The sequence below is a fragment of the Solanum stenotomum genome, chromosome 10 (genome assembly GCF_019186545.1).
Source record: "Solanum stenotomum isolate F172 chromosome 10, ASM1918654v1, whole genome shotgun sequence".
Classification (NCBI taxonomy): domain Eukaryota; kingdom Viridiplantae; phylum Streptophyta; class Magnoliopsida; order Solanales; family Solanaceae; genus Solanum; species Solanum stenotomum.
Window position 1 is genome coordinate 4,079,558 of NC_064291.1, and position 16,150 is coordinate 4,095,707.

Sequence of the window (16,150 nt, forward strand, 5' to 3'; positions counted from 1 at the left end):
CTCTCTTGACACAAACATCAATAAATAATTCCACGACTCGAACATGTAACCATAGAGAGCTTTACATCCCCTTCTCAACAGAAGAAAGCAACATAGAGAACAAAAAAATAGAACACATTTACACTGCAAATCCAATGTTATTGATAACACACCCTTATATACAAACAGAAAACATGCTGCATCTCACATCTAAACACAGAATTTAACCAATACCACAAAACAAGAACACTTCAAATGACAAGAGCTAAACAATACTACTGGAATGCGATCCAATGAAGACACACACATAACATAATACTACTAGAATGAGATCCATCAATAGTAGAATTCACTCGATTCACTAATAAGGACGAGGAATTACAACTATATATGACCATTAAACATGACAACAACAGCTTCTGAAGATTGAGTACTAGAAATCGACATCAATTGTGTCCTGAAATCCTCTGTTCTGTCCCCTGAAGCCGTTATAGAACCATTTAAGATGCAAGAATTCTCCACGATCACTATATCAGGTAGCAAATTCGATATAGCAATGAGCAATTCGCGTGTTACATCGAAAGGAGCTTCCTCTCTATTTTCCATAAAATGCAGACTCTTCCTCTGAGTCTGAGTTATCTAAGTGCAACATACAACACAGAACTATTAGCTTGAAAAAATAGTTTTTTTTCAAGTTTAAAGAGGAATAATGAATGATAACAATCAGAGGCTATGTTGTTTGGAGTTTCAAAAAATGTTGTCGTGCCTGTATCGGATTCTACAAAAATGCATTAAGATCAGACATTTAAAGAGTCCGAGCAATATAGATCAGAAGTACTATTGCAACAGCTAGTACTTTGCTGATGCCCCAAAGCAATAGTATGTATTATTCAATCGCTCTCAAATTATCTATCGTGATTTTCTTATACACGTTTCTTAAGAATTATTAATTTAGGAATTAGGAGGAGTTTTTAACTATTTTATCCTTCATTGATATTTGAGCAATCATAACATCACCCATAATTTGACGTGTTTTTAGGTTTAAAGAATAATAACTACTTAGTTAGGGTAAATGGGATAATTTTATTTTGAACTTTCAAAAGTGACAAATAATTTGAAATAATTATTTTTAGATTTCACGACAACTAATTTAAAAAAATTATAACAAATAATTCGAGACCATTATTCTTAGAAATTAAGATAGATAATTTTAGGAATGGTCAGAAAATATTTTCAACAAATTTCCACGGGAAGAAAAGAAAATTAAATCCGGGAAGTAAAAGAAAATGTTAATAGTCAAAAAAATATTTAAATTATCACAAAGTTTCATAACGCAACTACTCATTATTCTATTTAATGACCTAAACTATCGATCACTTCTTATGCGTCAATTGTTTTTTTTAATACTAAGGAATTGATAGTTTAGAACTTTGGATAGTTAAAATAAACCATGAATAATTAAGATATAAAATTTACGAAAAATAATAGTTTGAGTGTTTTTCTTTACCAATAACTCGGAAAAAAAAGAAAGAAGGAGAGATCTTTCCCTTTTCTTGTCTATAATTTAAAAACTCATTTCCGTATGTAGTATTACTTTGCATTTCTACAAGAGGCTATATTTACAACTTGCATGAACTCATAATCACGTAGAGACAACTTTACCAACTACAACTCACCAAGTAAATTTACAAACTACAATAGATTACAATTTACAAAATCAAATAGCCAAATCTTATATATTTAAAAAAATAAATACAAAGCAAAAACACAGAAAATATTGAAAGAGAAGAGAGAAAAAAGAGGGTACCTTTAAAAGTAAAGCGCCTTTTTTTTATGAGTATATTATTATGAATTTTTATTAAATATAAGAGGTGCTTTTCTATTTTAATTCCATTTCCTCCAAACTAGATTTACGGATTGTCAATCAAATAAAACCCTATTTTTGGTAAACTATATTTATTATTTTCTTACCCTTGGATTTTGAGCAAATAGTACTTTGGTCTTTGTGGTTTGGATAAATGTTACTCCCTCGGTTCTTATTTATATATCATTTTTATTAAAAATAAATGGTCCGTAGTACTTGTCATTCACAACATCAAGACATAAATGACATTATTCTTCGTATTATATCCTTGAGAGTTATTAGCCTTAATAATATGAATTTGACTAACATAGAAAAACTAAATAATTGATTCATGTTCATAACTGGTCAACTTAACTAATTAAAATTAATTAATTTCTATTCACTTATTGAAAACGTGACTTCAAGAGAATATTAAATAAGGGTATAATAGTAAACTTACATAATTTCATAAGGGACGTAAAATCTAAAATAATTATATATAAATAGGAACGGAGGGAGTATAATATATATACACGAAAATAACCCTCCCTCCGTTCGTAATTATTTATTATTGTATGACTTGACACACCTCTTAAGAAATAATAAATGAAATATTAATTTAATTAGATATTACAAATCATCTAAATATTAATTTTTTTATAAAAAAAAAAACAGAATTGTGCTTAATAATAAAGGTAAAATAGGTATAAAGTGATGAATTATCTCTTGAATTTTTAAATTGAATAAATAAAAGTGAACATCTATATTATTGCATGCATAATTCATTTTTAATACGTAGCAGATTTATCATAGTATTACTATATATTGTCATAGATGGTAATAAATAAAAAGTACTACTAAAATCAACAATTATTTGTAAAAATTACATAAATCTCATAGTGTTAATATCTAATTACATTTTATCCCTACTATTTTTCAAATTACAAAAATCCCTTAAATTTAAAGGATTTCGGATGCATCAATAGACATATGGATACATAGATCGTGTAGGGATGTATAGAGGGGAGGATGTATTCTAGAGTGTAGGGATCCAAGTGAGAATTTTGTAATTTTTTTAAATGGTAGAAAATTTTAAATATTAGAGTAAATGTTTATTTATATAATTTTTTTCTAATTATTTATTAAAAAGTACCACTCAACTAATCTTCCTTGCATTTCCACATGTGGGATTTTCTTAAGCCCATTGGACTTCAACAAAACTATAATGTGGCCTTTTCTGGCCACATGTGGGCTTTTATCAACAAAATAATAATGTGGGCTTTTCTTGAGATTGGGACAAAAAAAAACTAAAAATTTGAGGAACGTATCGTTTACAATAAACATTAAGGATTGCATATACGTATCAATATCCCAAAAAACAAAGATGAAAATCATTTCTTTGGTTAAAAATTCCATATTAATTAGTTGATCTTCCATGTCTGTAAGCCCATTGAAGTCTTGATTGTCAAGAAATTCATTTAAGATTAACTTTTAAAATTAATCAAACTCGCAAATCATGAGTTTGTCTTTTTATTCTTCTTTAACTTAAATATCAATTGAGTGACATGAGGCCCAACTATGTAACCTAAGTCACATATTTCTTGATCAAAGCCCTAAGAGCAAATTTTGATATTGCAATTATACAAATAAAAATCTATTAGATAAACATCTCTTCTTGTGATATATATATATAACTGTCGAATACACCCCCCNCCCCCCCCCCCCCCCCCACACACACACACACATGTTATTTTACTTTATCTATTGGCTATGAGATCAAAAGGTGCTTTTGTACCATTGGGTTGGCCAAAAATGTGATAGACGTATTTTTTTTTTATAAGAATAATAAAGAGGGGGAAAAAATACATTGATAAAATAAATTAATAATAACCGTTCTTTAAATATATTCTTGAGCAGTTTTGATTTTATAAATTTATTAAAAATTGTGAAAAAGATATTTAACTAAAAGTATCAGGACAAAAACTATACCTCCAATTTCCAAATGTGAGTTCCTTCTAATTCTAAATCATTTTTTATTATTCTCGTCGAATCTAATAAATAAAATTTAATAAATATTTGACGGAGATCAAACATATTCACTTTTCTCCATTTCCCTTAGAGTTCCCCTAAGCTATGCTGTTGAGTTCAATTATCTTGTTGACAATGGAAGATGCCATTATCAGAAGCTATTTTGGTATTCCTTTTTGACCATATAAATTCTTATCACTGGTTCATACAACAAATGCCCTTACTAAACACCTGACTCGAGATCAAGAACTTCAATGGTTGATTATTGGTTGCATGGCTTTTAATATTTTCTTTACTTCAATCGTTTTTAAGGGAAACGGAGAAATGAGGGAAAAATTAGGGGAAATGGATGAAATCATTTTCAAGGAAAATGGAGAAATGAGGGGAAATTTTATTAGTCTACGTGGCAGTGGAACCCTATTGACGCTTATGTGGCATGCAATGTGGCATCCACATGGCACTTAACAACTTCCGTTAATAAGAAAGGTACTTTTGACCCAATAGTTTGACGGAAAGGGTGTATTTGAGCCGAAATATAGTTTAAGGGTAAATATGAGCTATTTCCGATGGTTTATGGGTATTTTGAGCCTTTTCCGTTTGAAAAATGAGTAATTAATGCTAAGAGTAAAATATATAAAAAAGAAATTTCTTAATATACTAAAAGTGACAAGCAAATGTGAAAATACAATACTTTTATAATAATAGACGAGTAATTTATGTGATACTTTTCATTTTTTGAAAGTCAAACAGTTTAAGTTTGACCGGAAATTTGCGTGTGGAATCTTCAATTGTTTTGAAATGAAATTTATATATTTGTAAATTACGTAAAAAGTACTATAAGTCATAATAATTGGCAATTCAAAATAATTAAAAGATATATGAAAAACTAACGGTCAAAAATAGACCTGTTTGAATTTGAAATCCGAAAAATGCCACAAATTGGAACGAAGGCGTACTATTTTTGCTAAACACAAATGAAGTTGTCTCTTGAAGCACACGAAGCACTGCCTCAAATTGAAACCAAACTTTTTTTTTTTGAATACATGACAGAATCAAGAAAATCTTAATTAGACTTAGAGAAGCAATAAACAATAGCATATACAAACATTGTTAGGCCAATTGTGTGGAAAAACTTTCATAAAAATAGAAAAAAGTATTGAGATGAAAGAAAGTTGGATTACTAGGTCTTTTATTATATATGATTTGAAAATGATATTTGTATTGTACATAAAGGATATATAACTGAGTCATATTTTATAAATGTATCTCCATACGTGCTATAATGGCTATGTGGTTTATCTCCAATATGTTCATATATATTATATACTTCTAAGTTATAAACCTTCAAGGATGTAAATAGAGAAAAGTATCACTTAATGGAATGTCGAGAAAAAAGAAATATCATTTCTGAAAACTTAATTGCAATCAATACTTTTCTATAACAATCGTCCTATATAATAACATTTCATTATAACGGATAACTTTTCTTTAAAATTAATTTTTCATGTTATTTTACATTATAATGTAACATATACGCTATAATAACCAAAAAGATATCCGAACAAACAACATTGGTCTCTCAACAAAAGAAATATTTGTCAAATTTACAATAACAATTGTGTTTCAATTTTCAATAAGGGGCCGTCGGTTATCATATATTTTATTTCAAACCTTTTCTTTTGTGTTGAGGGTCTATCGCAAACAACCTCTCAAACCAACAAAGATATGAGTAAGATTTGCGTACATCTTATCCTACTGTTATTTCACTTGTGATATATTTATATATATATATATATATATATATATATATATATATATTATTGTTTTGGTGTGTGGTCGAATATATAAATATTACTCACTAACAATCTTTATCTATTTAAAAACTTGTTTACTCCAATATAAGGATCATGTGGATAGAGAGAGAGAAACATAGTTTCTAATTCTTTTTTATTAATTTAATGTAGATTGATAATTGATCTTTTGTTCAACTTCTTATCAATAATAACATGCTAAGGATCAAGATAAACTTCTTAACTAATGTAAGTATTATAATTAATTCATGAGATTTTAAGATAATCTTGGATTAATATTTTATAATCCAACAAAAGTGGGAGAAGGAAAAACGGAAAATCTCAGTAGCTATTGTGGCAAAATCTTTCCATTTTCTGTGTATTAATAAATTGTAAAAAGGGTAAAGTTATGTACCAAATTAGAAATGCAATTAATAATAATTTTGTTAAATAAATGTACTAAATTAAAGTTGAAATTTTGAAAATATTTATTAAGGTGATGAACATGTTAACTCTTTATATGTATAATGTTAAACTAGTAGCCAGCTCATAATCCATTATATATATATAGATGCAATTTGACCTAATTTTTGTTTCTCATCAAAATGATTCAAAATTAATGGAGATCCTAGCAATTTTAACACTCGCATGTTTATGACACGCAACAAACTTGTATTTCAATATTAAAATGTATTTTAAATCATTAAACGATAATATGTTCAGTATAATTCTGTAAGTATAATATGAAAAGAGTGATATATACATAATCCTTATTCCAATTTTACAAAAATAAAAGAAATAATTTTCGACAGATTCTCAATTGAGTGTTAAATCCTTTGATCTTCATAATTCTTTCGAAGAAGTTCAAAAAGTCCTACAAAGATATTGCAATGCTCATATTAGTTGAAGGGATATGCTATTGTCTTTTTATATGATCTTTGACATTTGATAATTCTCACGCTACAAGTAAATTATGAGAATTGAGTTAAATATGAAATTTTTTTAAAAATATTTTATGTATTAGAGTCAGATTCATTTTGATTTTCGATTTATGTTCCACATATGTTCTAGATATCCCACTTTAAGCTATCATGTGAGAAATGTTAACATGTCTTACATTGATTGAGAAATGCATTAATTTATAAAAGAAGGATTTAATTTTTGAAATTTATAAATTTCTACTATAACCTTAAATTATTATAAAATAATATTTGAATTCACAATTAATAATGAATTTATTTTCTATGAGGTCGTGAAAAGTTAATACAACTAGCCATATTTAACTAAAAAGAATAAACATGAATTTTATTTTTTAAATGACATGACCTAATGTTGCTACCTTATAAGCAGATTGGGTATTTAGCCACTAGGCACTAGGGTGAGAGATACGAAAGTAAGATATATCTAGCCATATTTAAGTAAAAAGAATAAACATGATTTTTTTAATAAAATGACATGACCTAATGTTGCTACCTTATAAGCAGATTGGGTATTTAGCCACTAGGCACTAGGGTGATAGATACGAAAGTAAGATATATTTATTATTTTCATTCCGATGTTTAGTATTCACTTTGGGATGCAATTAATTAAAATTTACATCGAAATATTTCATTTTTAGGGATAAGTGTTTCCTATAAAAAATGATTTCATATTCAGGACCCAAACTTAAAACGTATGATCAAGAATAGAAAAAGTATTTATTTATCACTCCATCATAACTTTAATGGTATACAAAAGTAGGATATAAATAAATCTACACCATATAAATATTTCAAAAATCAATAAATAAATACATGGACACAAATTCACAAAATTAAATCCGTATCCAAAAGGGAGATTTGCTGATCAAACCGATCGAGTTAGCGTGCATAAATGTAATACTTATAAAGGCATAATTAATTAGATTCAGTTTTTTTTAATAATACACAATTAAAGAAAGAAACCATCTATCAATTTATTTATTTTTTGTTTAAGCATTTGATGTATGGACCCTATAAATTCGACTATTCATGTAGGACCCATTAAGGAGAAACACTTCATATAAGAACTTCACAAAAATTAACGAATAACCTCTTTTCATGAATAACTACTTTTGTATCTTGTTTTTGAAAAAAAATAAAATAGCCCTTGATTATAGTTTCAAAATCAAAAGGTGAATCTCCATGATATTGTCTAGATTTCATAAGTGAAATTTGAAACTTCATGATAATGACTATTTTTTAAAGACAACGCAAAATGCGGTTAGTGGACTCCATTTTTATGATATCTTCATTTACGAAGCTAATTATCTCATCCATCACAACATATCCTTAATTTGGTGGTTCATATATTAACTAATTATAAGTTTTTAATCATTTCTTGAAATAAATCATAAAAGATGAATTTGAATGGATTAGACAATAACCTACTTATATTAATTCATATTTTCCAAGATTGCATATCATGATCATCATCTAATTAATAAAGGTGAATAGCTTTATTATATATACATAAATCATAGTCTCATCAAGTATTCTTGCCTAGTGCATGTTAATAATTTTTCCATCAACTTTTAAACCCAAAGTAAAATCCAAACAAAGAAAGACAAAAATTATATGGGGTTATTATTCTTGATAGTGGATTTGTATACATTGTGATAGCAACATATTTCAAACAAATTAACAAATTAAATAAAGTTAAAGCTAGGTAGCTAATTGTAATTTTTTTTTATGGTAGATTCAGGAGAAATAATGACCTAACTAATATATGTCATCTTCAATAAAAACAACTTTTCCCCCAATAAGGAGGACAAAAACTATATTATTTGGGTCTTTATTACAGCCTTTCCTCCGTTTATTTTTATTTGTTCAATAGTTCAAAAGTTAGATTTTTACTTCTTTTTTTTGATAACCGAGAAATCCGTTTGTTACCCGCCCTTTGGACCAATCACAACCTTCTTCTAAACTTGGTGGATAATGAACCCGCCCCTCTACCCTTCTCCACTTAAATATCAAGCTTCGCTTTGCATGGTGTGGGGCTTGAACCTGTGACCTAAGTCACAAATCCTCCACTTTTTGCCATTTGAGCTAGGTTTTGTGGGAAAAAGTTAGATTTTCACTTTTAACATAGCAATAAGATGATTTTATTTTCAAGATTAATTACTTATTTTTTCAAATCATTTTAAGATCTAAGACTATAAATCAATTATTATGGATACTATGATAAACAATATTTATATTAATCATTATTTCTTAAAGGACATACAAAATTTAAAGGGAACTAGTAAATATGAATGGAACGAGTATATGTTTTTTAAGGAATTTATGAAGTTTTAAAAAGTCACCTAATCATAGAGGTATTTGACTAAACTATCATATGAGGGGTTAAGATTTTAAGTTTGTAAATTCTGAATTCTAGATAAGACAATTATTTGGATTCTAAACAATTCTTTTATATATATATTAAGTATGGAATTTGATACAAATATAGAGCATGTACTAAAATAATTGAGTTCTGACAAAGCCGTAAACAGAATTAGAGTTTCACCATTGATTACCAATTTATTTTTTTCTTACATGTCTCTCTAGATTAACACTCTGATAACTAGAGTAGTAAACCCGAATTTGAAAGAAAAAAAGCAATAAATTCTTCTTATTTTCTTCAACATGTATTAATTTGTCAAACGACTATTTGAGATCGAAAAAAGTAGTGTGTCATTTTTAGAGAAATATTGCACCATGAATTAAGAAGCAACCAATGAATTTGAAGATGTGTGCTAAAAATATGGACCAAAAGTCATTAATATAAATTAAATTAAATGATGATATCAAGTTAGTTCCACCTTAATTATGGGAATATTCAAACTAATGAATGCACCAAATTGATGCTGATGTTTAATGAAAATAATTAAGGTGGGATCTGACTGGTGAATCCATGCAATTCCATTTGTATGAGTAATAATATTATTTTATAATTAAAGAATATATAATTGTGCTCTGCTAATCCATTATGTTGGTATTTCCAAATTGATCCTCGAGATATACAGCTAGACACATTTAATTCTTAGTTCATTTAAATATTTAGTTTTGAAACCTTTATTAACTAAAGTGTTACTATATGCTATTTTTGTTATTCTTATACTTTTGTTACTTTTTTAATTATTATTTTTGATTGCTTTGGATTCTTATTTTTTCTTTTAAGTAAAACTCTATTGAAAACAATCTATGGTTTGCGTACATTATATCTTTTCTATATCCTATTTTATGAAACTATACTAGGTATGTTATTATTGTTATTGTTGTTATTATTATTATTATTAAAATTAAAGTAGTCATGTTAGAAGTTAAACTCTGTCTATGTAAGCTTGCTTGTATTGTTGACCTCAAATTCAGATAAAGATCAATTATGATTGGTAGAAGCTTAACAACAATTATAAAACTTGTCGATTCATGATGAATTTTCATAATATAATGATGATTGATGAATGAGTTGAGCCTAAATGGAGAAAAAAGATCGACATAATTATCATTACTAACCACTAATTTCTTATAATAAGTGAATCGAGATTATTGAATTTAAGTTTGATACACTGAAAAAATAATTATATAATTAAGGTTACGTTATATAAGCTCTTATGAAATGTATGTTATAAGAAAGATAAGCTATGAGTTAAATGGATCCACACACATATCAAACTACATTTTATATTGCCTCAAATCTCTTGAATCATGAAAAAATGAAATATATTAAAATTGATTGTCATTTTATTCGTGATAGAATTTAGGAGAACTTAATTTTCATGGATTATATATATAAAAGATAAGAGAGCAATTGATTGATAAAAATGTTTTTTTTTCTTTTATTGGAACAATATATATAATGATGTTAAATGGAACTCAAATTGATTATCTTTATAATAAGTTAGACATGGTCAATATCCATGCTCCATTCTAAGAGGGAGTAATGAATGTAGTCATATTCTCTACATTATACATAGATAACATAATTATAGGAATTATAGAATTTCTTGCAACTTTTTTTTTTCCCTTTTTTATTGTGTGTTTCTCATGTTGGTTAAACTTAATTTAATTTTGATGATTAACAAATAGTTGCGTAAGAACCAAGTTTTCTCAGAGGAACTGGTTATGATGACAAGTGGGTTGCAACAGTTTTATGCAGACATTGAAAGAACCACATTATTTGCAAACAATTGGAGACAATATACTTAACAAACCATTTTTTTTTAAATACAATTAAACTTCTTAAAAATAAAATACTACTATAGTTGGATACAAGTTGGGGCGTAGCTAGAGTTACCCCAGAGTGTCCAATTGGACACCCTTCATCGGAAAATTACATTGGGGCGGATCTACGTTGAACCAAGGGGGTTCATCCGAACCCCCATCGTCGAAAAATTACACTATATATATACGATTAAATTTTTTATTTATGTGTATATATATAATATTGAACCCCCTGAACATACACCAAAGGTGTAGCTCAGCGGCGTTGGGGGTTCAAGAATTCGCGCTCCTGACCGTTAGGTCGCGTGTTCGAATCCGAACAAAAGCAATTTTTTATCAGCCTTTTATTTTAGGCGGGAATTTAAGATTTATTAGTTTAATCCCTAATTATAAAGTCAAATATTAAAAAGCCCTTTTCTTCTTTATTAAAAACCTGATAATCCCTAATTACAAAGTCAAATATTAAAAAACCCTTTTCTTCTTTTAGGATTTTTTCACGTTTTATTTTTTTCATTGTTCTTCTTCCTTGCTCTGGCTGCTGCTTGTCACTACAGGCTGTTGCTTGTCACTACAGGCTGCTGCTGGCTGCTCCTTGTCACTGCTGCTTGGTCATTATTGAAATCTTGAAGTCTATATCCGCAATCGTTTCTTTCATCTCCATTAATAATTACTTTGGTATGTTTTTGGTTCCCTTTTTTCTTACTAGATTTCTATATACCTTATTTCGTTATTTCTTGATGTGCTTTCTTTTAGTTGGCTGAATTATTGATATCATTGAAGTTTTATTTTTTTTGTTTGGCTAATTTAATATATTTTCTTAATCTAAAATTGGAGAGATAGAGAAATATAATGTAATAATCCAATAACCATTGCTTAAGCTTTTTGGTTTTGGTCCTTCTTGTGTGTATATTTTTTTTTTTAATAGTTTTGACTTTTGAATGTGTGTTTATTTCTCTTAAATTCTAACTAAACTTTTACTTTACAATCCAGTCTTAATATTCAATGAAGAAGTATTTTACCCCAATATCGAAATCAAGTTTAGCCTCTCATAGTCATAGTCAATCTAACCAAGAAGAAAATGTCAATCATTCTGAAGTACCATCACATTCTTCTCAAGAATTTGATTTGAGTACTTTAAAGTTTGATCCCGGTGAAAGAACTCCAATATTGAATTATCATCCAAATCATCGTGATGTTATTAGAAGGGCATACCTTGTGAATGGTCCTTGTCAACCTCGCTTGGAGGTGCATGAGTACCCTCAAACAAATATTTCTGGAGCAATGCGTCGTTTTAATCATGAATGGTTTGATGATGTATATCATGATTGGTTGGAGTACAGTGTTAGTAAAGATGCAGCCTATTGTTTGTATTGCTATCTATTTAAAGATCACAATATTAATCAAGGTGGAGGCGAAGTATTTTCATGTACAGGATTTAAGAATTGGAATAAAAAGAGTGGTCTTGACAAGCATATTGGTCTGCAGAATAGCCCACATAATCGATCAAAAAAGAAATGTCAGGATTTACTACGGCAACAACAGTCGATTCAATCTGCATTTGAGAGACAATCTAATCAAATTAAACATGGATATTATATCCGCTTAAGTGTTTCGGTTGATGTAGTAAGACTTCTCATAACTCAAGGACTTGCATTTCGAGGTCATGATGAATCTAAATCATCACTTAGTAGGGGTAATTTTCTTCAGATTCTCTCATGGTATGCAAAAAGATGTGATAAAATTCGTGATTATGTACTTGAACATGCCCCTCAAAATGATCAAATGACTTCTCCAATAATTCAAAAAGATATTGTGACTGCATGCAAGATAGAAACAGTTAAAGCTATTCTCGAGGAACTAAATGGTGACTACTTTGCCTTACTAGTTGATGAATCTTTTGATATTTCACGCAAGGAGCAAATGGCTATTGTATTACGATATGTTGATAGAATGGGATTCGTGATGGTGCGACTTATTGACATTATTCATATTCAAGATACTAGTGCATTATCCTTGAAAGAGACAATTATTAATTTACTTGCTCAACATTCTTTGAGTCCATCACGTGTGCGTGGACAATGTTACGATGGGGCAAGCAATATGCAAGGTGAGGTCAATGGACTTAAAATGTTGATTAGGCAAGAAAGTAGATCGGCTCATTCTATACATTGTTTTGCTCATCAACTTCAACTAACTCTTGTTGGGATCTCTAAAAAGTGTGTTGAAGTGGGAAAACTTGTAGTATTGGTCTCAAATATTTTTAATGTATTGGGATCTTCTTTTAAGCGTATGGATGATTTACGAGATTCTCAAAAAGCAGCAATTCAAGATGCATTAGATATGGGTGAATTGACAACCGGTAGGGGCTTGAATCAACAACTTGGTCTTTCAAGAGCTTGTGATACTCGTTGGGGATCTCATTATAAATCCTTTAACAATTTTATTCTTATGTTTGGCTCTATTGTTGAAGTTCTTGAATCACTTGCTCTTGATGCACGAAGTATGGATGAAAGAGCCAAGGCAATGGGACATCTTGAATCTTGTCAAACATTTGAGGTTGCGTTCATGTTGCATTTGATGAGAGATGTATTAGCAATCACAAATGAGCTCAATAAATGCTTACAAAGAAAGGAGCAAGATGTTGCAAATGCCATGCTACTTGTTGAAGTAGCAAAGAAAAGGTTGCAAGTTTTAAGGGATGATGAATGGAATTCTCTTATTGCTAAGGTATCTATATTTTGTACCAAACATGAAATTTTGATACCTAACTTTGAGGAGCCATATGTTAGCTCTTTAAGATCACGGCGAAGACTTGCTCACTATACAGTCTTACATCATTACCGTGTTGAAGTGTTTTGCAATATTATTGATTGGCAACTTCAAGAGCTTAATGATCGTTTTAATGAGGTATCTACTGATTTGCTCCATGGAATTGCTTGTTTGAATCCAATTAACTCGTTTTCAAGTTTTGACAGCAAAAAAATAATGAGGATGGCTGAATTATATCCAGATGATTTTGATGAATTTAATATGGATACTCTTGAGAATCAACTTGCAAGTTACATTGTTGATGTTCGTGATGTTGATGAAAGGTTCTCTGATCTAAATGGACTTTGTGATCTTTCCAAAAGATTAGTCCAAACAAAAAAACATTCAAATTATCCTTTGGTGTTCCACTTAGTGAAACTTGCTCTACTTCTACCAGTTGCCACTGCATCCGTTGAAAGAGCTTTCTCGGCAATGAAGTTTATCAAGAATGACTTGCGAAGTCAAATGAGTGATGATTTTTTTAGTGGTTGTTTGGTGCCTTTTGTAGAAAAAGATGTATTTGATAGTATTCCTAATGATGCTATTATTAAGACATTTCAAGATATGAAACCTCGTAGAGTACAATTGTAATGATCTATTTAAGTTTTTAGATATATGTATGTGCCTATTATTTATGTGATTAATCTTTTTTTTTGAACCCCCTTGATGAAAATCCTCCCTCCGCCATATGTCAAATTCTACATTTAAAGGATATATATTTAAAGTTGGACGCCCTTGATAGAAGCTATGTCTTTGGTGTAGCACAATAGGTTTTTATTTTATTTTGACAGTCACAAACCATTATTTTTAGACACCTTTAATTAAATTTCTGACTCCACAACTGGAGACGAGGTTGTATTTCACAAGCCATGTGTTGCATTCTTTAAAGAGAAAAATTGATAGCTTACTTTTTTGAGCAATGAAATTACATCTCCATAGTGATTGGATACGTATGAAGTTCAAATATGACACATGAAAATTACAATTGATAATTAAGTTAGTGCAATTGCATTATAGAGTCATTATGTTTGGTAAAAATAGTGTTCTTTAAGCAACATGAATAATAATTATATTCAAGTTAAAAAGTTGTCCAAATTGTCACTTAACCTAAATTGCTTGGATCAACACATGTGTTTGGGAAGAAAATGAAAAGGACAAAAAAATAAGTCCCTTTTTTTTTCTTTTGGCTCATCAATTCTTGGGAGGGAAAACAAAAGGGACAAAAAGGGAAGTTCTTTCATTGTTTTTTTCATTCGGTGTCTAATACCATTTCAAGACATGATTAATTAAGATTTATGCTGGGAATTAAGTTCAATTTTGAGGGGTAAGGTTACCTTGCCAAAGACAATTATATTTCCAAGGTTCGGACCAAATTAGAGTTCTAATTAAGGATGGAGAGAGTATTTTAGAAGTGAATTTAGAATTTTTAATTTTTAATTCTCGATTTTGAAAAAGATAGGTTATTGGGTTTTGAATAATTTTATTTATATAACATATTGATTTTTAAAATGAATATAAGATCCGAGTCAAATCTATTAAATTTTATCAAACTCGTAAATAAAATTATATCTCCACTTTTAAGATATTTACCATCTCACCACGATCTTTTGTGATATTATATATATCTATCATTCCTTTAGATTGTGGATGATGTGGATGAATGGTGTAAATTATTTTAAACAAATAATTAGGAAAGGTGGTCTTCTTTCATGTCTATTGCTAAACAGCAACAAAAAAAATGGTTTAAAACGATAGGTGATGATGTTAACATACATTAGATTGGGAACTTTTGTTTGTTCAATTTTTATTTACTTTAATTATATTTTCAACATATCCTCTCCCATGAAATCTTGATTATTTTTCACAAGTCAAGTATGTACAATTTTTTTGTTATTAAGAGTTCATGGATACTGAAAAATAAACTCAATATCTCTATATGCTTTTATATCATAGCATTAAATTGTCATTATAGACAAACAATTTTGTTTATAATATTTGTTTATGAATGCATGACATACATTTTTATCAATTTTCATATCAAATTATTATAGTTTGATGTAAACATCAAGCATTGATATATATTTCCAATCAAATTGAGATACTTTTTGAGATCATATTTTTCTTTTTTCTATAATGCCAGAAAAAATCATGCATATGTCAATGGAGGTTTTTGACTTTTTGTCCCTTCTTTGCTGTTCCACCTTCTATTTTTTCTTTACAGACCTAATTCTGTATGGTGTTCCAATCTTCAATAGTTGCTTTTCTTGAAATTATTAAATTAAATAAAACAAAGAACATCAACAAAAGGTTAAATGGTCTGCAATAAGAAGAAAAAGACTAAAAGGAAAGATTAAGAAAGGAGGGGAAAAGGGTCATTTATATTTATAGACAATCGTTATGGAGACAATGACAAATATCTAATTGACTTAATGGCACACAGCTATATATATTTATTTATTTATTTTTGAGATAGAAAAGGA

At 28.9% G+C, this 16,150-nt stretch overlaps 1 protein-coding gene across 1 annotated transcript; it reads left to right on the plus strand.

The window, feature by feature from the left end:
* The first annotated feature begins 11,864 nt into the window (after positions 1 to 11,864).
* LOC125841684 (uncharacterized) lies at positions 11,865 to 14,261 on the plus strand. Its single transcript, XM_049520851.1, has one exon. The coding sequence runs from the start codon at positions 11,865 to 11,867 to the stop codon at positions 14,259 to 14,261; it is 2,397 nt and encodes a 798-aa protein (XP_049376808.1).
* The last annotated feature ends 1,889 nt before the right edge of the window (positions 14,262 to 16,150 follow it).

What these genes read in the sequence shown, in the direction of transcription:
- LOC125841684 (XM_049520851.1), top strand. Translation starts at nt 11,865, where the DNA reads ATGAAGAAGTATTTTACCCCAATATCGAAATCAAGTTTAGCCTCTCAT.